At 42.6% G+C, this 25,793-nt stretch overlaps 1 protein-coding gene across 1 annotated transcript in view; it reads left to right on the top strand.

Annotated features, from left to right (window-relative positions):
* The window catches only part of ATXN10 (ataxin 10), a 111,985-nt gene that overhangs the window by 70,764 nt on the left and 15,428 nt on the right, over positions 1-25,793 (top strand). Inside the window, exon 10 of the mRNA XM_080938990.1 lies at positions 22,768-22,831. Within this exon, the coding sequence (XP_080795116.1) occupies positions 22,768-22,831 (64 nt within the window). The remainder of the gene's footprint in view (positions 1-22,767; positions 22,832-25,793) is intronic.

The raw sequence follows: 25,793 nt of genomic DNA, 5'->3' as shown, positions 1-25,793 counted from the left end.
AACTTGGCAAAGTTCTTGCCTGTGCACACTCTCCTGCCTCCACCTGTACTTTCTCCTTCTGTGTATCCTGTAGTTGCCCTCAGATCCATTTGGTGTTATAAATGCCTGTTTGTGATCGGCTTGTGTCTGTCCTCTACACATTATAAGCCTTTGGGATACAGGTCTCTGCACACTCTGGATGTTTGCTCTGCTCTCACCCCATTTCCTATCTCAGGGTGGAAGATTGTGAAAAATGTTGTGGGAATCTATTCCTAAATTTTGCCAGCCCGTGTTTCCTCCTCTTTCCCAGCAGCTTTGTTTGTGTGTAATCCTGCTGAACTCGAGTGTCATCTTGTCCAGGTGCACCTACTGATCTCAGACCCTTTCTTCCTGCAGGGCTCAAATTCACCTAATCCTGGCTCAGAGGTTGTTCTCTACCTCCCCAAGTCCAGGCTCGGACATTGAACTACCCGGAGCCACGTCTTCTTGGCGTTTGAGCCTCTCATGTAGCACACTGCTGTTTGCTCAGACTTCCATCTTCCCATTGTTGTCCTTCTCACCTATGCCTCAGAGTTTAGGATATCAGTTAGAATCTGGCAGAAGGAAGGGTTTCTTTCACTGAGATAATTATGGTAGCCACTTCCATAATTCCAAAGTAACACTTCCTGGGTTACTTTGAGACTGAGGAGACCCTGCTTTGCTTCTCCAAATCCAGACTTGCTTGGCCTTATCTCTTCACTCTTGGTGGTTAGCTCAGGTTTTCTTACCCTTGCTCTTTGCGGAAGGCATTTTTGTTGATCTTTTCCCCCATTCACATTTGTGGGTAGCTTTAAGCTAAGGTCAGTTTCTTATCTGTCTCTATGTCCTTCTGCTTCTATTTTGTAAATGATTTTTTAAAAATCTCTTTTAGGAATTCTAATGGAGCATATTTCAGAAGAAGTATGCTCTTGAAGAAATGTTGAATATCACTGGGCTCTAAAGAGATTACTTTCTCCTCAGAGGTCGTTCCTGGAACACACTTCTCCCCAGAGCAGTGGCAAAAGGGAATGTTTGCCTTAGTCCAGGGTGCTAAAGAAATAGCAAAGGCAGCAGATCTTCATGGTGCTATGTGGAGATGGAGCCAAGAGAAAGCCTACCTAAAAGCCCATGAGTCATGGGAACTTGGCCATATAGAGTTTAGCATCTAACTCTGTCAGGAGCCAAGGAGACAGGAGTAACTCACTAATAACCATCATGCCTCTCAAGATTTGTGGGGCATTTACATTTCTAAACTCAACACTAGTTTCTCGAAGCAGGTCTAGAGGATATAGTGGGATACGGACACCACCAGGTAGATTCATTCCCACCTCCACTTGCACTGGGCGTTGCCTGAGTCCCCTCTACTTTGTCCTTCATTCACATCTCAGTGAGGAGGTCTGAAAGCCCCTCCTAGGCAGATTGGGAGCAGAAAGAGAACATACTGACAAACTTATTTTTTTTAAAGCTTGATGACACAAAACAGGTAAAGCAGTTTGACATGGTAGTTGTAAAAGGAGATTTGTAAATTAAATAACAAACAAACAAACAAACAAACAGAAGCCCGACATCTGTAATACGAGAGTTCCTAAAAAAATAAGAAAAAGACCTATAGAAAAAATAGGGAAAGATAGGGAGGGATGCTTTACCAGGAAATAAATGTGATACAAAGGCTCCTCAGCTACATAAAGTATTACTTGTGTGGCCTTGATCAACAGCAGGGGTACAAGCCAAACTACTCACTAAAAAGTTGGCTTACAGGCCATCTTTCAACCCCTAAGTTTGGTAAGACAATGTAATTCCTCATGTACTCCGGTAGAAGCTCAAAGCAGGACAAATTTACATTGCTAGGAATTTAGTAGTGTCCAAAACAAAAGCAAAAACCACATATGCCTTTGTTCTTTACTCAGTGGTTTTGCTTTTAGGACACTGTCTCAGAGTCAAGACTGCAGCGTTATTTCTAATTCTGATCTGTGGTGAACAGCTAGATATCAACCAGTGGGACTGGTGCAGCTTTACAGTGAGGTACAAAACATTAAGAATTCGTCAAGTAGAGCCCTATGTGCTTTTTGGAGTAAGCAAAATAGCATGGTATTATGTAGAAACAGCATCTGTGAAGCTCTTTGCTAGCTTTTGTGTAATATAGATAAATCAGAACATGCGTACACCATGTGGTTTTGTTGTTATTCATGTATTTTGAAAAAGAAAGCTTAGAGAATAAACTAAGATCTATAACTTTTAAGAGGAACCAGGGTAGACTAGATATGAATAGAAGTTAGAAATCTCTGAATGTATTGCCTTTTAGTGTTAATTTAAATGTTTATTTTACTTAATTTTAAAAAGGCCCGAGGAGATGGCTAAATAGGAAAAGGGTCTCTGAGTTTAGTTCCTGGGGCCCACGAGATAGAATCCACGAACCACTTCCTGTAAGTTGTCTTCTAGCACATACAAGGCACCCACACACAGACACATGTGCACACACATACCTTAAAAACACTTGTTTGTTTATTTGTTTATATAATATGTACAGATGTTTTGCCTGCATGTGAGTCTTTGCACAATGCAAGTACTTGGTGCCCAAGAAGTCCAGAAGAGGACATTGGATTACTTGGGGTGGTAGTTACAGACAGTTGCAAGCTGCCACTGGGTTCTGGGGATCAAATCTGGGTCCTCTGGAAGTGCTCTTAACACCTGAACTATCTCTCCAGCCCCCACAACACTTTTAAGGGTGTAGTTTAAAAAAAAAATATATATATAAATGTAATCCTTCCTGGAGGGAGCTTTGCACAGTGGTGTAAACTAAAGGCCATGAGGCTGGGAGATTTCGAGTCTGGAGTCTCATGGGCGGCATCTCCAGGTCATGTCTCACTGTGGAGGAAATCGGGGAGGTGAGGAGAGTGGGCAGGGCGCACTGACCACATGTCCTCTGCTGGCTTTGAGTGCCAGTGTGAACTAGCCAGTTGAGAAAGGTCTTTTGGGATTTTTTGAACATGGGCTGAACACTAGGCAATATTAAGGAATTATGATTGCTCTGGCCTGACAGTGTAATAGGCAATCATTATTTTTGTTAAGGTGCTGTTAGAAATACTAAATTGGTAGTTATATAAATACTTGAGAAAGTCTTCAGTGAATTGGGGAGTCACAGATCTTAAGGAGTTTCATCAACAGTAATGTTTATGGTTGGGTACCTGCTCCCCCCACTCTGTAAATAAAAATATGTTTTATTGTTATCATCACAGAAATAATAGCTATCCCACAGCCTTTCCTTATGTGGGAAGAAACTGATGGGGCAGTCAGGGAGGAAATGGTCAGGGCACTGCCCACAAGTGGGCAGAAGGCCACAGCAGAAGCAACTTAGAGTACAGATGGCCCAGAAAGCAACCACCCGGGCTTCCTGTAGGAAACATGGAGGGACATGACAATGGAGAGTGCTCAGGGACAACATCTGCCAGTGACACTGAGGAGTCTGGCCAGGGCTAGGTAGACTCTTACTTGAGAAGGCTTGGGCAAGGAAGGTGTACCAAGCCAGATTCCATCCTGTTATCTACCTGTGCAGCCGATTCAGCCTACTGGGAGTAACTTGTTCATGGCCGTTATAGCAGACACAGTTGAAGCACCTCTGTATCCTACCTTTAGAGGAGCTTTAGAAAATGGAAAGAGGGGTCCATTAATGAAGTGAGCACCATTGTTCGTAAGAAGGATTATTCGGAGCACTACAGTAAGATGGAATAGTAGAGATGTTTTGTGCATAACATGAGAATGGGAAGAGACGTATATACCTTGTAAGATGACCTGTGGCCCATTCAGACAGATAAGGCATGCTATGAAATAAGTTTAAAGAAAGTTCAGGCAATTTTGTGTTGGGGTCTTGGGGTGAGCTGGTGAATAAGCAGATGCCTGGCCTAGATAGAACTTTCTACAAAAGCATGTCCACTGGGGGGTGAGGTGGGGGAACTAGCCTTTAGGAAGCTTGCCTTGTCCTGGGGTAGCATGCTGTGACTAGCTAGGATAGGTCTTTGCTTCCAGGCCCGGCTAGATCAGAGCAGTCTTCTCAAGGAAGAAAAACTGAGTGCCAGCCTCAGCTGCCCACACCCTCCAGGCCTAGCTCAGACTCTGCGGAGAGAGAACGGTTTCCACCTGATGCTGTGCACAGTTTTGAGTATCGTGCTGGTAGTCACTGCCTACCATTGTTGTGATTGGAGTCCTGTTCACTCTGCTGCTTTCTTTGAGGGAGAACTGCTGGCATTTCCTTATGGAGCCTCCTAGGCCATGAGCAGGGACTGTCTTGTCATTAAGATCTCTGATAACTTTCATCGGTGCTTTGATTTCAGCCTGTGTGTACCTTGATTTATATCTAAGTATAAATGGGGCACTACTATAAATGTTCCTTTTGTAAAATAGCTTCTGCTTTGTGGCTGGGCAACGTGTAGGAAAATAAGATCAATTTTTGTGTTTTCACCTGATAGCCTGTGGCCTTAGTGCATTTGTTCCAGGGGTTTACAATTTAGATCTCTTAGAACTTTTTACACAGGCAAACATATCTTTGAATAAGGATGGATAAGTATTTTCTGTTGGTTCTACTCTGTATGTTTTTATTGCCATTTCTTGTCTTTATGCCCTGCTCAACTGTTTTCTTTTTAAATTATACACTCTTGTCTCTCCTTTTGGGGACAGAATGAAACTAGAACTTGCTTTTATGGAATAATTACTAAAACTAGAGCTGGAGAGATGGCTCATCATTAAGAGCATTTCCTGCTCATGCAAAGGACCTGGCTTTAGTTTGTACACGGTGGCTCACTGTAATTCCAGTTCCAAGGCATCCAATGCTCTCTTCTGGCCTCCATAGATAACAGGCATGAACAGAGTGTGCATACCTACATGCAGACAAACACAACAGAAAATAAAAATCAACTTAAAATCTTTAAAAACCAGATTCTTGAGACTAGTGAGTTGTTTACTCCCTGAGTCCTAGGGAAGCTGGGCCTGGGTAGGCTGTTAGCGTCCTGAGGACTGATGCTGTACTGTAAAGGGACAGAGGCTGCAGTAGGCTTTCCTATTCTTCCACCCAAAATTTGTTTTGGACCAGGTTTACCTCAGTATTAAATCATTTATTGACTTCATCTTTTGCAGCCCTTTCCCCATTATTAGCGCTGCACTCTAACAGACAGACTGCCCGCCCACCACTTGTATTTCATAAAGCATGGTGATATGCAGTGAGAAATGTGTGACAGGAGACTTGTATTTCACACCCTCACCTAAGGAGCCTTTGGTGGCTTTTAGCTGCTCAGAGAGCAAGGGTCAGTTTCCAGTGAAAGTGTAGCCTCGGACAAGTCAGCCACACTCCATAGAAGGCCACACCCCAGAATATTTGGACAGCTCAAATTGGTCTTGATATGGGGATGGAGGGGAATGGGGCACAGAGTTGGGTAGAAACGGAAGGGGATAAGTCTGGTCAGAGTTAGGGGAGGGAGAGTAAATATGGTAAAGAGTTAAAGGAAGTTCTCAACTTAAAAATGTAAAAATTGGGCTGGAGAGTTGGCTCAGCGGTTAAGCGCACTGACTGTTCTTCCAAAGGTCCTGAGTTCAATTCCCCAGCAACCACATGTTGGCTCACAACCATCTGTAATGGAATCCAAGGCCCTCTTCTGGTGTGTCTGAAGACAGCTACAGTATATTTGTATACATAAAATAAATAAATAAACCTTTTTTAAAAAATGTAACAATTAAAAAAAAATCCCAGGAAAGTTTGTGTGTTTTTGGCAATGAGAAGCTCTCTTTATATAATTCAAATGTTCAGAAACTCTCTGGGACCTAGTTTTGAGCCTCAAAGTTAGAACTGAACCCTACTTCAAGGGGACTTTAATAATTAAAAAAAAAAAAAAAAAAAGTTATAGCCAGAAGGCTTGACAGACTTGGCTCTAAAGTTCTTGTCCTCAGGTGCTTTCTAGCTGAGTTGAAGCAAAAATAATTGAGTCTTACCATCTGAGAAAAGGTTTTGTCTTGAAGGGTTGCCATGAGCAAAGGTTCTCACACTCTATTTCTCTCTGTTTTGTGCCGCCCTGTGTGTGTCCCACTAAATGGTGTTTCATGTATGACCACCACAAATACCACCTACTGCCCTCCATTCCCTTGTGGTGTTGGCGCTGCAACCTGGAGCGCAGGACACACTACGCTGTGCTTACATTCTAACTACATTAGGCTTTTACTGGTAATTCCGAATCAAGTTTCAAAAACTTCTTTGATGGGAAGAATTTTTTTTTGGCTCATCTTTTTGTTTCTGTGTATTACTTTGTACGAACTTTACTGTTACGTATAACAGGTAGAACTCTTTAATATGCATTTTATTTGAATGATGGACAACACTGAGTTTGGATGATTTTACGTGTGTCTGTGCACGGTAATGTCAAAAAAAAAAGCTACTTTCATATTTTGGAAAATGACAGCTTGGGTTTTCCTGAGCAAACTTCACTGTTACTCCTGAGTGATGCTTGATACTACTGAGATGGGCCAGGCTCAAGGACAAGTTTGTCAGGGTTACTGTGTACCAGACACCCTATAATTACGGAGATTAGCCAGCTAGTGTAAAGTGTTGTTTGTTATTCAGTTGTTACCATAGCTGGAATCGGGTGGGTGTTCAAACCCTTTTGAACTCAAGATTCTTTTATGATGATGGAATATTTCATGTCTTAATACCCAGTGTAGAGTGTGTGCTCAAATATTTTACCAGGTATGTGTTTTTTACAGGTTCATATAATATATAAAATGCATTTCTGTTCCAAGAAAAATATAACTGGTAAACAGTTGGGAGAGGGCTCGCATATTTTCCTTTATTACCCTGTCTGATGAGTAATGCTTTCAGTTATGTTCGCCTCACGTTTAACCAGGTTAGTGTTTAGTTTTGGTTAGGGCTGTTTTCCTTATGAGCACAGGAATGGCCAATCCTGTGCCCTGCCTGTCTTCCAGGTGGAGTCTTTGCATTGTTTTCAGATCACGGTGCTTTAATGTAAGGTCAGAGTTTCTTGTGAAAACAGATTTTGGCTTAACTATGTCTGTGCACTTGCACACACCCCACACACACCTGCCTGTGCACTTAAGCTGGACTCATTTGCTAGAGTCATGCTTTGATTTAAAGATGCAAAGAAGACTTCAAATTCTGCCTTACAACCTAACACTGTGAGGTCAGACTGAGCGCACTGTCCCCTGCAGCCATTGCTTTTTAGAGCACAGGGTCGGTGAAAGAGCTGGATCATTATGAGTGTTGCATGCCGGGGCTGCACACTATGTATTTACAGAAACAGGGGTCTGTTTTGTAAATAAAACATTCCTGGGACACAGTTAAGTGGTCCTGAAAAAGATTGCATGGCTTTTAAAATTATATTATTTTCTAGCCCTTTCTAGAAAAACATTGACAATCCCTGACAATTCAATTTTTTAAAAAAAAGTGTTTGAATCCCAGCTTGATCACACCTATAGGAACTTGGCCATCTCTTGTAAGCTGTTTTTGGGGGGATGAGGGAGTGAACATCTGTTACATGCTTATTATGTGTGCCACGCTGTTTCCCAGGTTCAGGAAGAACTCTGGACATAATACCTGTCCTCCTGAAACTTGAGGCCAGTAACACATTCTGTGAGGATAGTAACCACAAGAGAGAGTAGGGAAATGGATATTCATAAGATTAATACTTAGAACGTTCTTTGGCACAGGCAATGATCAGAAAATATATTCTGAATGATGTTGGTTTGAGTCCCTGTTTTCTCTCCTCAGAAGTTCTCACTGGAAGAGTGAGTTCCTAGAAATAACAGAATATCTCTGGTGCATTAGTCCAGTACAGAGAAGAGCTTATATGAGATTCTGATTCGCCTCCGAGTGTGTGACCCGTTTCACTGCAGTCTTGGACCTAAGCAATACAAGAGTTACAGTCAGAGACTGTTCGGGTAGAGATGGGTCCAGGGTGGAAATGAAAGCGAGAGCAGTGGAAACCCAGTGTTCTCACCGTGTGAATATTCTGTGAGCCCGAGCGCATTCCTGCAGTTTTGTGTTCATTTTTCTTTTTCTCCCATTAGACAATAGGCTAGATAAAAACCCAGTGTACTTTGGAGGCTCTTTGAATCTGTGTCATCATGAGTTGGGCAGAGATGTGAGAATATTAGGATCAGGTTAGGTGCCTGTTCTTTGAAGTAGTGATTATGTTTTAGGAATAAAGAGTAATATTTGAAATTGTGGGACTAACTGAACATTGATGATACACGCCTTTAATCCCAGCAGTCGGAGAGACAGAGGCAGGTGAATCTCTGAGTAAGAGGCCAGCCTTATATACAGAATGAATTCCAGATCAGCAAAGGATACATTAAAAACCCTGTCTCAAAACAAAAACAAAACAAAACAAAACAACAACAACAACAAAAAAAAAAACCCAATTCTTACAACTCCAGGAGTTATAAAGCCTGTTTTTGAGATGGGTACGTATCAATAAGTACAAGAGTCTTAGTTAAACTGATCTCTGCACAAAAGCTGCTGGGGAATGAGTGTCTTGGTGCCCACTCATGTCTGGGATGATGGTGAGTGTACTGACCTAGAGTCACAGTACCAAAAAGATGACTTTGGGGAAATAGTCTTAAAAAACTTTGGGTTTTTTATTGTATTTATTACTGTATGTGCACACTTGAGTGTGCAGGCATGTATGTACCATAGGGAGCTTGTAAAGGTCAGAGGACAACTTTTAGTAGTCAAATCTCTTTCCTATGTTGTTGAAACACGGGTCTCTCTTATTTCTGAGTATTCCAGGCTGGTAGGGCTTTTCTCTTGTCCCCACCTCCCATTTTGCTGGGATTACAGATGTAGTGACTTCACCTGGCTTTTGTGGGTATGGGGGATCCAACTGAGGTGTCAGGATTCTGTGGCAAGTGACAAGACCCATTTCTGACCCTTAGACATGAGCAGGATAGTTAGGATATAAAAACTAGGAGTTGAATTCTAAAGCTGTGATCTGTGATCCAGCAGAGATATGATAGAATCCATAGGCCCTTTTTCAAAGCACAAGAGAAAACTGCCTATAGTGTATTTGAGAACATTATCTCGGGGAACATGTGCACGCATCCACAAACACACATGAACGAATTAAACATTATATTATAATCCAGAAAACTTGAGCTTGAATGAGGAAAGGCAGCCAATGGACACCAAGACCAGGATGCCATAAATGTTGAAATTACTACAGAAGCTGTGACATGGCATTGCAGGGAAACTTCAGGGAACAGTTATGGACACACTTGAGAGAAATGAAGCAAATCTCAGCAGAGTAGAAGATACAAGTTTTCATAAGCTGAATGGCAACTTTAGGACCAAAACAAACAAACAGTGAGATAAAAACATAAAAACTCATGGCTCATTAATTAGGCCACAGTAATAACAGAGAAAACAGCCAGTGAACTGGAGGACAGAATAAAATTACCAATATGGAAACAGACAGTAAAAAGTTAGGAAAATACTAACAAGCCCCCCGAACATAGGGGACTCTAGTGTTTAACATCTGCTTACAGATTCCCGAGAGAGAGAGAGAGAGAGAGAGAGAGAGAGAGAGAGAGAGAGAGAGAGAGAGAGAGAGAGAGAGAGAGAGAGAGAGAAGCGCTGAAAGGTAATCCAAGGACTACATTTCCACTTGGTAACAGACAGAAACCTTCAGATGGAGGAGGGTCAGGACTGGTCATGATTCCCTGGCAATGGTTGCAGAGTAGTAAATGACTCAACCCTGAAATTTTCTATGAGACCAATGACCCACCCGTCTTGTTAAAACAAGCAGGGATTGGCTATCAGCCTTTCACTCTGTATGACTAAGCCCCGCTCCCTTCCCTGAGCCCAGGTTGCATCAACTAGCACTCCAATTAAAGCGTAGAAAGGTGATGTTTTCAGTGAGCCTGTTTGTCAGATTTTCCTCACTAACAAATACTTGAGGCAGTCATGTTATGAACAGAGAGAGATCATTTTGATTCACACTTTTGGAAGTTTCAGCCTGTGGTATAATTGGCTCTGCCACTTTAGGCTTGTGATAGTGGCCAACAAGCAAAAGAAAAGAGATTGCTAAAAAAAAAAAATAAAAATTTCCCCCCATGACTTGAAACCTGTCCCTATGGTCCCAACTTTAAAAGGTTTCATTTCTCAGTGGTGCCTGTCTGAGAATCAACTCTTTAACACATGGGACTTTGGAGTTACTGATCTAACTAAGCAGTAGTGACATTGTTTGCTAAAGCAGCAATTAATTCTCTCTCTCTCTCTCTCTCTCTCTCTCTCTCTCTCTCTCTCTCTCTCTCACACACACACACACACACACTGCTGAAATTAGTCCTTATAACTTTCCAAGAGTCATATATGTGAACATACATAATTAGTCAAAAACTAGAAGCACCTGAAGTGTCTCTCATTGATGGAATGAATCAGCACGGGGTGAATTCATAATGTGGAGTAATTAATACACAACAGTGTTAGGAGTTACCAGGATGGTGGCAGTGTGTTTTCTGAAAGAAGCCAGACACTGAGAAAGTCTCAGAAGAGGCTGAGGTAAGATGTGATGGTGGAGGTTTGAATGATGCTTACTGCTTTGTCAGATAGGAAGGGCTCCAGGGCCTCTCTGTGCTGCAAGGTTTCCTACAGTGCTGTGAGTAGAGGAAGAAATGCACACAGCAATTCATACATGCTGCATACTTCAGTGCACATTAGCAAATTAAAATTCAAGGGACAGTGTTTATGTGGTTTTGTTTTAGCATAAACTAGTGTGTACAATCTGTATAGAACAGACTAGAGAAGTTGTGGGCTTGACCTTCAGGATAATATCTATGACTGTGCCTGGCATGGGTGGATTAGGCATGCTGTATTTGTATTCTTGTCTCCATGTCTTGTCTAGGACCGTATCTTTATTATGTACCGTGTTCTGCCTGCGTATATGCATGTACACCAGAAGAGGGCGCCAAGATCCCACTACAGATGGTTGTGAGCCACCATGTAGTTGCTGGGAATTGAACCCAGGACCTCTGGAAGGGCAGTCTTCTTAACCACTGAGCCATCTTTCCAGCCTGGGCCTTATATTTCTGTCCCTACTCTCCCTACCATCACACACATACATCTTTGGTAAATGTAATAAATGTCCCTGATGTTTCCTTTCGTCTTAATTTATACATGGTCTATGGATTTGTTTGGGCATTTTTTTTATATTATCATTTGCTTGGTGTATTTTTTTGTTTTGTTTTTGCATGTATGTGTCCTTCCTTCCTTCCTTCCTTCCTTCCTTCCTTCCTTCCTTCCTTCCTTCCTTCCTTCCTTCCTGCCTGCCTGCCTGCCTGCCTGCCTGCCTGCCTTCCTTCCTTCCTTCCTTCCTTCCTTCCTTCCTTCCTTTCTTGCTTCCTTCTTTCCTTAAGAGAACCAAGGTGGAAAAGAACTGGGAAAAATTGGGGGAGGGGAATATGTGCTCAAAATCTGTTGTAGGAAGTTTTTTAAATCAAAAATGTTTTTTTTTAATGGAAGAATAAAGGATTTCTGACTTTCAGATGTCAGCACCAAAATTAGCCACGGAGAAAGATCCCTTATAACTAGATGTTCTGAGATGCTGAAGCTCTCTCCTGGCCCTGAGAAAGTTCCATAGTGTTCCTTCTAGTTGGTCAGGACTGGAGAGTTTAGAACTTTAGATCTCTTCTTGGGTCCCCTGAGGCTGCTGCTGCCCTCCCTCCCACCACCCACCCCATGGGCAAATGATTCCCCACAGTTAAATCTTCTACTTTCTCCACTTTGGACTGTTTTCAGTATATTTGATATTGTTTTACTTGTCCTCTTTGTCTGTCTCCCTCCCTAATTTCTTTTTCTTTTTAATGTTTGAGACAGAGTTTAGTTATAGAATTCCCACTAGCTTTGTGTGTCCACATCTGCCTGTCTTCGGAATGCCGGAATTATAGGCATTACACTATCATAGCTGCCATTGTTTTTTCTGAAGATGAGAAATATTTTCACGGCGATGGAAAAAATGAATATGTGAATTTTTAATTGAACAGATATGAGCTTTGCCAGTCACTACGCGGTGTGGCTTTGAACTAGCTGACTGCTGTGAGTCTCCTGTTCTTTATCTGCTGGATAGGAATGCTGCCTTGCAAACCTGTCTGACAATCAGATATTGGCATACATCTCACCCTCAAGTTTCCCGTTTTGTAGCAGAACTAGTAGTTTCTGAACTGCATCTGACTGGTTCATGGGCCCAAGCTCAGTAACAGACAGGCACTTTAAGGTTGTCCCATTTGATGGTGGCAGCCACATGATTCCCCTAGAAGTATCTGCCAGCTTGTCTGTAAGGGAAGAAAGGACAGGCATACATTTGGTTTTCCCCAGGGTTTCCATTAGCCTTATCCCTTGCCATGTCCAGAGGACACTCAGTGTAGAATATCCAAACAAGCATCCTGCCGTTCTTATGTATATGAGATGCTCATTCCCAGTCTAGGGTGGCAGATTCCTAAAGGGTCCAGAGTGTCAGTCTCCCAGTGGACAGTAACACTACAGACAAGTTGAGCACCAGGCTCCAAGACTCATTTATTAAGGGCCAGAGCTTAGCAGATATTGTAACAGAAAATTGAGATTCTGACCATGGGTTAAAAATTAAAGACCAAATACGTACAGGACAGAATGCTGTTTGTCCAGGCACTGAAGTGTGGCCTTATAAATGAGACATTCTGGGTGTGAATTGCACCTTAAGTAGGCAAGGTGGATGCATATTTTTACAGACTCACTGTATAGGTTGTTTTTCTTCTAAATGTAGCTGTGCCTGTCAGCACAGTTGTGCCCAAACAACTCGGGGCTGCATGCCTTCTCAGCCACCGCCGCGGTTTCTGACCTCTTTTTGTGTTAAGCTTTCTCAAGTCATATCTTGCGGCTCTGAAGCTGCATCTAGGTGGAGCAGAGTTTTAAGTAGTGTGTGCTCAAGTGCGTTAAAGAAGTGCTTTTCTAGTCATAGTTTCTTCTGCTTCAAAACAGGACTCTCATGTAAAGCTCTTTAAACATGTCTCTGGCCATCTTTGATGTTTTGCTTTATTAAACTGTCTTTAAGAAATGACAGTCATAGAAAGCTAACACTGTGAATCAACAGGTTTAAAGTTTTCTACAAAGAACACAGCAGAATGCCACAGTACAGGCATAACTAGGAGTGGTTCTAGTGATATCTTTCATTCATAGTACTTTCTAGAAGCTGGGTATTGCTCTATAGTCTGTTTTCTCACCATTTAACTCAGGTTGTGATGGACCTTTTGTTTTGTTTTCTTTCCCTGACCTTCATGTGAGAGGCAGATCACAGGTCCCTTGAAACTGTGGCGATAACAGTGCCAGTCTCCCCTCCCTGTCCTTGAATCCCCAATGGCTTTCCTGCCATTGCCCTTTGGTTGAGAGAAGGTCCAGGAAGCAAAAGGCTAAGCCAGAGTCCCTCCTGTGGACTCCTGTGCTCTGCATTCCAAAGCCCTGGCCAATGCCTTGAGTTTGAAGGTGTCTGGTTGATTTGTAGTTGGGGAAAGTGGCAGCAGACACACCTGTTGTAGGAATACACCCAGTGAGCTTTCAGCTCGTCACATGCGGCCCAGCATCCTGCCTTTGCAACTTCTTCTAATTTAAGACCAGTTGAGTGGTAGGTTTTATGTGTTTGATGGATTATTTTTAAGCCTTGTGTTTAAAAATATAGTCTTTAAATAGTCTAAAAATAGTCCTTAAAACTAGTTGACTTCATTCATCATTTGAATAAAACTTACCAGTTAGGTGGAAGGTTTTTGTGAGAAAATTGTCTAAATTCATGTATAGTTGTTTGTTTTTTTTTTTTTTTTTTAAAAAGTAAGGTGTAATTTCCCACTGGGCATCAGAAATATAAAGATGTTTGTCTTTATATTACTGTCTCTGTGTGGTATGTAGTGAACTTCTTGGAATTTGCTAGTTGAACTTAGAAAATGTTTCTCATTAATCGTGTAGCTCTTTGTTCCTCTAGATCAGTGGGGTCAACCTTCATAAAACTCCAACCCTTTTGAATATAGTTCCTCATGTGGTGATGCCAACCATAAAGTAATTTTATTACTACTTGATAACTGTAATTTTGCTACTGTTATTAATTGTAATGTAAATATCTGACATGCACCCCCTGTGAAAGAGTTCTTTGACACTCCCCACGAGTGTCAAAAGTGTGGGCTTGACCCACAGATTGTGAACTGCTGTTCTAGATGACCAAAAGCACAGCTATATTTTTGAGGAGCTGCTGTGGTTTGCATAAAACTGACTGGCTCAGTTGTGTTCACTGTGGAATCATAGTATCTCTTCCTCTCTGTGCTCCTCTCCTTGTTGAGGCTGTGTGCTGTGGTGTGCTACAGTGTGCTGCGGTGTGCTACAGTGTGCTGCGGTGTGCTACAGTGTGTTGCGGTGTGCTACAATGTGCTGCGGTGTGCTACAGTGTGCTGCGGTGAGCTGCGGTGTGCTACAGTGTGCTGCGGTGTGCTGCGGTGTGCTACAGTGTGCTGCGGTGTGCTGTGGTGTGCTACAGTGTGCTGCGGTGTGCTACGGTGTGCTGCGGTGTGCTGCGGTGAGCTGCGGTGTGCTACGGTGTGCTGCGGTGAGCTGCGGTGTGCTGCAGTGTGCTACAGTGTGCTGTGGTATGCTGCGGTGAGCTGTTTTTCACACTTTGTCCTCACCCACTGTTCCTTCCTGGCAGTTTCCTGGGCGAGGAGGGTTACTTAAGGGATGAGGTCTCAGAGACCTGCGCCCTGACAATGTGCACATATAGTTTTTTAGAAGCTTTTTGTGCCCCTCTCCAGCCCTCATGACAAGTTGAGTATGTACTTGTCTCTCTTCCCAGTCTATGTCGTTCATGCCCTATTGATTCTGCTTTGCTCGCTTTCAGTATCCTCCGAGGTATATATCAATTGGTCAGAGCGTTCATTGTTAAAGCATTTAATTCAGAAAACCTAAGCTGGTGAGGAGATGTTCACTCTTTCTCATAATACAAGGCCAAGAAATTCACTATTTAGTAAAGTTTTATTAAATTTTAATTATGGGTATAGCAGTATGTCATGAGGAATCATTTTTACTGCTCTGTTCCTTTAGCAGAAATAAAAGTATTAAGTTTCCCCCTAGATCCATGATTTAACTAGGCTAAGGTTCTTGGCGACTTTAGCAGTATGAGGTATGGGTTTCCTCTCATGGAGTGGGCCTTGAATACAAGCAAAAAGTCAATTACTCCGTAACATTTGTGCTGCTGGTACACCAGTATATCTTGAGGGTGAGTCGCAGGGTGACACTGATAATTATCTTTCTCCTCCAGTACTGTGTAGAGTACTTTGCAGTACTGACTTCTAGTCGGTAGGGGTAAAGCGACTTGTGAAGCTTCAACTTGATTTCTCCATGTTTCATGACATAATAAAATGTTGTTTTTAGCAGTTGGGCCTTGCCATCAGGTTGTGCAGAGCAACTGATAGACTTGGTTAGGATAGGACTGTGACATTTGGCAGGGTGGAGATTCCATGAGACCCCTTTGGCCAGTGACTCAGTGAGATGAAACTCATTTCTGCCAATGGAAATTTTACTTGATGGCATAAGGTGTCTACTTGAGGCATAGTCTCCACTATTATCTGGTGACTCCATTCAGCTGCCTTTTGTTATATCTTAAGTGGTGGATGCCACAAAGCCACACCAAGCAATAGATCTCATGAGAACAGTTGGTTAGTGGAGGTATAACACACGCACATAGGGAGAATACTCGACTTTTCTTGACAGTGGAAATGTGTTGTATTTGGGCAGCTATTGATGATGTGACCTGCTGTCTCTTGGTTACTGGAAGTGGGCTTAGGGGTGGGGTTTTCCAGTACCTTTCTTTCATATATGTATGTATTTTAGGAAGCTTCTGCAGTAGTGGGTTTAGATTTTTTTTTTCCAGATGGCCTTCAGCATAAGTTGTCTCTCCCCATAATCTCTCCTTTACCTGTCTCTCCTGTAAAAACTATTCTTAGAGTCCCAGCCTAGCACAGCATTTTCTTCCCAGGCTCAGGGAATGAGACACCAATGCCATTTAGCTACTTAGAATCTTGGGTGTTTTCTCCTTGTTCTTAACCCCCACCCCCCAAGCAATTCCTGAGAGCCAGCCTAAGATTTTCTCCCTTTACGCCTGTGATCTAAGCCCACAGCTCTTTGTGTTCTGCTTCTGCAGCAGCTTCCTCACAGGTATTCTGGGTGCTGTACTTCCGTCTCTACTCTATTCTTTAGGGTTAAAACTAAATTGAAAGCCGAGCATGGTGGCTCACAAATGGCATCCCGCACTGGGGAAGCTGAGACAAGAAGAGCATGAGTTAAGGGCCGGGTGGGGCTCATAAAGACATCCTGCTCCAGGAAACAAGCAACACCTTAAGTTAGGTTATTCCAATCTTGAGTGGTTTACAAGTTTTATATTGTGGTAGAGTCTCCTGTCTATCATGGGTATGTGTTTCACACACACACATACACACACACACACACACACACACTTATATGAGTACACTGTCACTGTCTTCAGACACACCAGAAGAGGGCATCAGATCTTGTTACAGGTGGTTATGAGCCACCATGTGGTTCCTGGTTCTTCCAGGACCTCTGGAAGAACAGTCAGTGCTCTTGACCAGTGAACCTTCTCTCCAGCCCCTTAATCAGAGTTTCTATTCCTGCACAAACATCATGACCAAGAAGCAAGTCGGGGAGGAAGAGGTTTACTCAGCTTACACTTCCACACTGCTGTTTATCACCAAAGGAAGTCAGGACTGGAACCCAAGCAGGTCAGGAAGCAGGAGCTGATGCAGAGGCCATGGAGAGATGTCACTTACTGGCTTGCTTCCCCTGGCTTTCTCAGCCTGCTTTCTTATAGAACCCAGGTCTATCAGCCCAGGGATGGCACCAGCCACAATGGGCTGGGCCCTCCTCAACTGAGGCTCCTATCTCTGTGATAACACCAGCTTGTGTCAAGTTGACACAAAACCAGCCAGTACAGATATGGATGGAAGTCTCAGTACTTTTGAAAATTTCCCAGGAGTTATAGAGTCGCAGTAAAGACTGAGAAGTACCTTTTGCATTGTAGACATTGCTAGGCCCTAAGCCTAGAGCTTCTAAATGGAGTGGATCTAGATGCTGGCATATCAGAACAAGCTGAGTTGATGATTGTGCTACTGGTTCATAAAACACCCTTTAAGACCATCTTTATTTTCCAAGTTTTTCTATCATTGCCAATGGCTTTCTGCATGCTTCCATGCTGGTGTGGGTTGTCAGGTTCAGGGTTACTCAGCCCTTTCTTTGTGCCTCACTCTCTGCTTCTGGTTGCTCTGACTAAAGGCTTTTGACTGGTATCTAGGTAGCTTACCCATCTTCATGGGTAGATCACACTCATAGATGACATCACAGCACAGTTGTTATCATTTTATAAGAAGGTCTCTGTGACAACCATCTAAAATGCTTTACCAATCCCTCTACTGGTTCATCCTGCTTATTTCTTTCATAGGCATTAAATACTATACATGGTAGTTATATTCACACACCCCCTGCTTATCTCTATATGCTTTAGGTTGGAAATTGGTGTGAGTGTAAAGTAGGGTAGGTGTGCGTACGTAGGTGGGATCAGTCACAAACTGTTTTGTCTTCACACACATTTTTAAAGTGAGTAGCTATCATCCTCTGGAGGACCCAGGGCTGCATGAAAATCGGTCTTGTCATAATTTTTGAAAGCACCAAACAGCAAATAGATATGATTTCTGTGGTTTCGGCTTTGATGGGTTCTGCTGGCCTCTGGCAATCAGTAGTTATGACCTAGAGAAGTTGGGAAACACTGTATCAGCACAGAGCAAGAACTGTTCAAACCAGCTGGCACTTTCTATGATGGTCTTCTGGTGTAGTGTGCCACCTTTGATCACCCAAGGCCATGGAGTGTCCTCGTTTGGGAAGAAGTTCAGTGTGTCAGGGTACTCTGCTGTCACTTCTCTGGCTGTACTGCCAGCACCAAGCTGCTCCTTTTATTTCTCCTCATCAACCACTAGTGAGGAGTGGACATTTTGCCCCAAGGAGACTCTTAAGTAGGTCAGAACAACACGTGTATCTCATTAACTCAAAAATCACATTGGCCTCAAGGCAGATAATGTATTTCATTCTGATATATTCCTGTGAGAACCCTAAATTCATTATCATCAAATGTCCACAGGAGACATTCCATATTTGAATATTAATTCTAACTCATTATCAAATTTCTAAGGAGTCACAAAAATTCAGAGATGACATTTCAAGTCCAAAGACATTAAAGTTAAAAGCATTTGATCATGTGTGTGAGGCTTGATGAGGTATATAGTAGTATTGAGCCTGAATTCCTTCCTATAAAGCAGGCCTTAGATCCAACTCTGAAGCAGCTAGTTACTCCTGTCTGTAACCTCTACGCACTGTTGTACCAGTGGATGTGCCTTGCACGACAGGCTCTGGTACTGTAGCAGGCAGGGTTAGCTGCAGGGATATCACCCAGCAGCTGACAGGTGCCTTCAGCACCACTATGAAACCTTGTGACTAGGAAGACTTCTTCCCTGGTTTCTCTGCACACTGCAATGAAGGTATATTGTGTCTTCAACAGTAGGGTCTTACCATGTAGTTCTGATTTGCATCTAAGATCAGTGGCAATGGCCTGAATTGTTTTAGGGGTTTTTGGGGTCCAGTTCATAGGGAGTACCTCATAGGTGGTGTTCCAAACCTGGTAATGGGATTTTTTTACTTCACAACCCGTGTCTCTTGGTAGAATCATTGTCCACCTGTGTACAGTATCTGTGTTCAAACTCCTATTTTAAAAATTATGTTCTTAAATTAGTTTACAAAATTGTGGGTTTTTTGAGGGATTTTTTTTTAATGCATCCTTTGTTCTGGCTTGCCCACCCTCAGCCCGCCTTCCCTTCACTCCATCTCAACACTACAGCTTTGTAAACCAGACCTGAACAATGACAACACCAGTTGACAAGACAGTTTGTATAAGGGGAATCTGGTGGGACAAAACCCCAAAGAATGTGTGAGTGTGTGTGTGTGTGTGTGTGTGTGTGTGTGTGTGTGTGTGTGTGTGTGTGTGTATGTGTGGTGTGTGTGTGAATGAGAATATATAACTGTTCCCCATGTACATTCAAGTAAGTGTGGTGTGTGTAAAACAATAATAATTAAAGAATAAGAGGCTATGAACTTTAGATGGAGTAGGACGGGGTAATAGGGTGGGACACCGACTGAGGAAGAAGGGGAAAGTGTGACAAGTTACAAAATCAAGACCAAACTAGACGACTGCTCTGTTAGCATTATTAGTCTTAGGCCTTATTTATTTTTCTTATTTCACTGTAGCTTTTCAAGGTTTCCCTTAGTTAGCATCTCTGATCTTTAGAGATATCATCAGATTAACTTTTCCTACATCATTACTTGGGAGCACACAGTGTTTACACATTGCCCTGTTATGATTAAACATTATTACTGAAGAGTTCATGGCAAACCTCTAATACAGCCTCTTTCAGTTACCTTGCTTGCATCATAGTCCATGCTCTATTCTCAGTATTTGAGGAAGCTGTCTGATCTGTGTTCAGGCTGCACTGCGAAGACTGTTCAGTCTCGCTGATATACAGGATGGTGGTGGGAGGATGTCAGTGGCGTGTAATCCCTGCACTGCTCTGCCCTCAGATTAGAAGCAGCACGACACTGGCTTTGTACATCTATTGGCTTTAACTCGTTCTTCCCTAAAGCATGACGGACCTACTGTGTGTGAGTTAGTGTGATACTCTTTATAAACAGGTTAAAACAAGTTAAAGGTATGCTCCAAGTCTAGAAGAACCACTTGAACAAAAGAGAGGGAAAGAGTTTATAGAGCCCTAGTGCCTGGAAGAATCGTGAGTTGAGCTCAGTTTGAACAACACAGCAAAAATTGTCTGCAGAGACCAAGCAAATAAAAATATCTTGCAAAGAGTGAAAATTCTACAACACCATTATAAAGCATGAAATTTATAGGAATAAGGTGTGTGTGTGTGTGTGTGTGTGTGTGTGTGTGTGTGAGTATGACATGAAAATCATGAAAAGTTACCAAAAGAAGCTGAGATTTAAAGAAAAACTTTATAAGGATGTAATTTTTTTCTCCAGATGTTATGAGACAATTTAATAGACTATACCAGTCAAAATCTTATAGGGTTTTTTGTTTTGTTATTTGTTTGGTTGGTTTTTTGGTTTTTTCTTTTCTTTCTTTCTTTCTTTCTTTCTCTCTTTCTTTCTTTCTTTCTTTCTTCCTTCCTTCCTTCCTTCCTTCCTTCCTTCCTTCCTTCCTTCCTTTCTTTCTTTCTTTCTTTCTTTTACTTTTCCCTTCCTCTGTTGAAGTGCTATATGTAACAATATTTGAAAATAGTCATTCTATATGTAATTAGCCAAGTTATAGTGAAGTTAAGCTGGTGTAGGATGGGGCCCTAACTCGATGTGACTGGTGTCCTTATACAAAGGAGCACTTTAGATACAGTCCACAGGTATAGGCCAAACATGTGAGGGTCAAAGCAGAGATCTGCAAGCCAAAAGGGACCTGCCAGTGGCCCAGAGAAGCCGGGAGCAGATTCTCTTCTACAGAGTTTAGAAGAAAGGCAGCAGCAACCAAAACATCCTGCTGACCACATTCCCTTCAACTCCTTGCCACCGGAACAGGGAGAGAGCTGTGTAAGCCTGCTCTGTGCAGCTCTCTTTATAGCAGCGCTGGCAGCCTAGCGCAGCAGCCAAGGCAAGTCTGAAAAATCGCAAACTTTTAAAACAATGCCCACCAGCAGACCTGGCTAAAATTTGGAGTGAGTCTGTCTATCTGTCTGTCTGTCTGTATTGATGGGGATAGAACCAGGGGTCTGAGCTCGCTAAGGAAGTGCTGTGCCACAGTCCCAGCCCTGGTTTTTCTCAGCATGAGACTGTGCTCTGTGAGTCTGTCCAAAGATCTGTTATGAATGCTCTTTCACTAAACACTGAGGTCTGACAGGAGAGCTTTGTATCAGTACTCTCTTTCAGGTTCTTATATTCACCATTCAGTGTCAAATCTGTCAGAATAATCAAGGCAATTTCGTGCCAGCCTGTCTGTGCTCCCAAAGGAACTTGCTCTCTTGTAGGGCTTGTGTGCTTTGCTGTGTTCCTCCAGCATCACTTGCTCCCATGGGACAGAAAGGAAACAGATAAACCACTTAGCTATCCTCTGTCTAGTTTCCAGGGCCCAGATGTTTAAGCCAGGCTTACTGTCTAGTAGGACAGCATTACCATGTAAAAAGGAAGTGTTGACTGAGCTTGGCTCCCCCAGAGAACTACAACCCGTGAGTCATTTATTATGGGTTTACAATCAGTTCCTAACATGTTAGGTAAAGAAACAAACAACTTCCTTCTTTTATGGAGTGCTAACAGAAGAAAACTCATTAATTTCCTAATTGTTCTCCCTTGCCCCAGATAGTCACTGTGCACGTGTAACTGAGGCAATGAAGCTGCGTGCTGTAATAACAAATTTTGCTGTCAGGCCTCTTGGGAAGGTGTTACGTTTACGTCTTCTGTCCCAGTGAGCTTCCCATGTGTTCATTCTTAAGTCTATAATTATGTATTTGTCGTCTGTCTAGAGTAGTCTGTGTACATTGAAAATAGTCCATGGGTTTCTATAAAAAGGTTCCCGTAGCCTTCAGTAATGCAGCCCTGTGAGTGAGATATTTACCGAGGAGCCCACAGCTTCAGGGGAGCCATGATGTTTAATAAATCTTTAGTTGACATGTATAGCTTGCTTAAATTTCAGTATTTATCATATGATTCTACTTCTATCAAAGAAATCCTGCTTACTTGATAGACCTTAGAATTTTACTTTTTTCCTTTATTTTTTTTTTGTACTGAATAAATCTTGAATAGTTTTTTTTATTCTTCTCTCACTGTCAAAACGTTTGCAGCTTAGCCCCATGCAGAATGAACATCTGCATTTGCCCTTTGGGAAGTACCCTTGCTTCCCTGGGCTTCCAGGAGTGCCCCCACCCCCTGCTGCAGTCAGCTAACACCATAGTCCTCAGCCACAATCTAGTCCATGGTTCCTGTTTCCTTTGAAGGAGACTTTTACATCCTCATTTTATTGATGAGAAAAGTGAGTCTTCAAGGGTCCATAACATGCCCAGAGTTGGGATCCTGGGCAGACTTCAACTTGTGTTCAACCCTGGTTCCCTACTGACCCCTGACAGCCGCTACTACTCACTGAGGGAGAGGCTTAGACTGTTGAGTTTTGTCAGTTCTTTCTGTGTTGGAATGCTAGTTCTTTGCACTACAAATCTAATATCCTACAGCTATCTTCCTTCGTTTTCACTTGTCTTTTCTTTCTTAATGTCAAACGTTAAAACCCTCTCATTAGATTAGGCTGACCTTTGTATCCTTACAACTCTTGTGCTAGGATTACAAGTGTGCACCTCTGTGTCTGTTTTGTGGGTTTGTTTGGTTTTTGTTTGTTTTGCTTTGCTTTGCTTTTTGTTTTGGTGTGTGTAGAAGGGGAGTTGTTTTCTTTTTTTTAAAAAAAATGAGTTCTAGGATCAAGCTCAGATCTTTGTGGTTGCAAAGCAAGCATTTTACTGACTGAGCCATCTGTCAACCCCTATATATGTGCTTTTATGTATTTCTGGGTTGTTAACAGGTGAAACAATATTACAATAATTAGGAAATTAGGGAGGAGAAATGAGTCTCTATTTGATGATGCTGACCTGGTTGTCCATCTTCTTTTCTGCTAGGTGAATGAGCTGGATGGCATTCCTCTGATCCTGGACAGCAGCAACATCGATGACAACAACCCCTGTATCCTTGCACATGACCCATGACCAGGTGCTATAGACTAGCTTGGCCCACTGTCAGCGCATAAGATGGCCGATGCTAGCTAGCTCTTAGCATAATGAGCTCGTTTTCAAGGTAACCAGGACATCTGAAGACATCATGTGGCTAAGATGTGTGGCAGAGACAGCTCATCTTCCAAAGTATGTGTTTGCTCCTTAGAATAAGCATGCACTTGTTTCTGAGGTAGAGAGCTTAAACTCCTGTCATTCAGCACAAACCATTTAACAAAGGTTTGACCACACAGAAGCAGGATGAACATTCTCTACCCTAGCAGTAAGAAAGTTCTGTGTCCATTAGTTTTCCTTATTAAAGACCCTGTCCTGCAGCCCCCTGCTGCTGAGGTGGGGTCTCTGTCCCTTCTTGAGTTGTTTGTCCTCCCTGACTAGTGTTTCACATGGGACCTTAATTATTTCTTCAATGTCATGATACCAAATAGTTTAGTACAATAATTAGTCAGGGACCAGGTGCACCCTCTTTAGGTTTGAAATGAAATTTATTTAATTATAAGAACTTACAGGGTCCTTTGCTCTGAGCCCTTCATGGCCATGTGCTCTTGTGTTTACAAGAAGAGCCTTTATGAAGCTGAAAGTGGAGGGTAAGGCCTTGCTAGACAGTGAGGACTCAGCCTACGATGGGTAAAGGTGGCAAAGCTGGGAGAATCTACTCTTGGGTGTTCAGAGTAAGTGAGCAGAGACGCTGGGTGTTTGTGCTAAAGATGCTGCCATTTGCTCGATTTACAATATTAAAATCTAATTTTAAAGAGCACAGTAGTTCATGGGCTCTGGAAAAGCCAAACCGAGAGCCTCCTTCACACTGCGTTAACACACTGTATGCATAGTCTTCACTGCATAGTCTGTAGAGTAGAGTGGATGGGGTTTTAGCTCAAAGAGAAAGGAGAGACAGAAGAGAGGTCGTCGGTGCCATCTAGACAAAGATGGGAAGTGGTGTGGCTCAGACTGTATCAGTACTGTGCTGTGCTGAGTGTTGTCATGGTTTCCACTGCTGCCTATGAACACTGGGGTAAACGTTATGCTAATCAACAACTCCCTTTCCACATTCCTAAATTACCAGGTCCAAATTAAATCGAAAACTGACTGATCTGCCCACAGAGACAACACTGTCATTCATTAGTCTCTTTTTACTTTTTCTTTTTTCTTTCTTCTCTCTCTCTCTCTCTCTCTCTCTCTCTCTCTCTCTCTCTCTCTCTCTCTCCCTCTCTCTCTCTCCCTCTCTCCCTCTCTCTCTCTCTCTCTCTCTCTTTCTCTCTCTCTCGGTCTGTCTGTCTCTCTCCTCTCTCTCCTCTCTCTCCTCGTTTTGTTTTTTAAGACAGGGTTCTCCAGGTGTAGCCCTGGCTATCCTGGAACTTGCATCTGTAGACCAGGCTGGCCTCTGACTCAGAGACGCACCTGCCTCTGCCTCCTGAGTGCTGGGATTAAAGGCATGCACCATCTCTCTGCCTGGCTGTGCTTCCTTTTTAATTCTTCCTATGTAAAGTCTTACCATGTCTTAATTCTTACATATATTTATTTTTATTAATCAGGAGGCAGACCAATAGAAGATCAGAGCAGTCAAGAAAAATAAACACATTCCCAAGGGTTTTTTAATAGTTAGTGAATCTTTAGCCTAGGTTTGGCAATATTTTGAATGTTTTGTTTAACCCTTTTCTTCCAGTCACCCTAATCAAGCTTTTAATCAAGCTTTAGATACCTCCCTCTCTCCCCTTCTGCATTCCTCTCCCTCTCTGCCACTTCCTTCCTTCCTCGCTCCCTCCCCCTCTGTGTGTGTGTGTGTGTGTGTGTCTGTCTGTTTGTCTGTCTGAGGGGGGAATCACTATTTGGATGTATACCACCATTTTCTTCCCCCTGGATAAACTGGCTATAGTGTCCTTGAACATTTTCCAAGTATTATTTTCCAAGTATTTTGGTGGGGCCTGAGATAGTTGAAGATGTCCTTCTTTTCTATGAGATCAGTAGACATCACAGTAAAAGACTCTGCTTCTGTAGTCACCTGCAGATGGGAAGATCAGGCTGGCATAACAGGGCTGGGTTGGGGTTGGGCTGAGGCAGGAAGATTTTTTATTCTACTTGGAAACAGCTTCTACAACCAACAGGGATTTCCACTGCCAGGGGAAAGCCATGGCCCAGAGGGAAGCCTAACCCTACAGGGTTGCACAGGGGTACTCCTGGGTCAGGGATGTGAGCCCAGCCAGCTCCCAGCTGTTCATCGCCCCCACTCCCTCTTGGGTCACCCACAGTAATGACAGAGTAGCTGGTGCCATCGGAAAATTCCAGCTCCACTACCGCAGAGTCAATTTCTCATTTGTCAGTTTATTGTGGCAAGTGGGATTTTTTTTTTGTTGTTGTTCCCAAATAGAAACAGCTGAACTTTATTTGAAATGTTTTTCTTTTCGTTCTTTTTTGATCTATGTTTTGATCGGTAGTCCTTGATGTGGGTTTTTTTCATACATTGTTTTTATTGGGGGGATTGGGTGGGGACGGGGTAGAATAAGAGCCTAAGCTGGGTTGTTGTGTGTATTTTATGATTTTTCCCTCCCTCTATTTATCTCCATATCTAAATCCCTCCCCCTGTGTTGAAAGACTACATTTGTTTATATATACATAGATATATGTGTTACATGGAGAAATTACATGGAGAAATATAAGCCTTTATAGAAATAGTAACATGTAATTCTGTGCTGAGGAAACATGGCATAGTGGCAGGTGTGTCTGCTCCAGGTCCAAACAGACGTGGACTTGCTTTCTATCACTTCTTCATACCCAGGTCCCTCACTAACTCTCTGAGTCCCTACTGCTTCCTCCTGGGTTATAGAGACTGAAATATCATCATGTTTATGAAGCATCCTGAATGACCCCACATGGCTCCTTAACAAATAAGTATTCTTTTGTACATAGATTACTATGTCTTA

Source organism: Micromys minutus, assembly GCF_963924665.1.
Source record: "Micromys minutus genome assembly, chromosome: 27".
Classification (NCBI taxonomy): Eukaryota; Metazoa; Chordata; class Mammalia; order Rodentia; family Muridae; genus Micromys; species Micromys minutus.
This window is presented reverse-complemented; position numbering and strand designations above follow the sequence as displayed.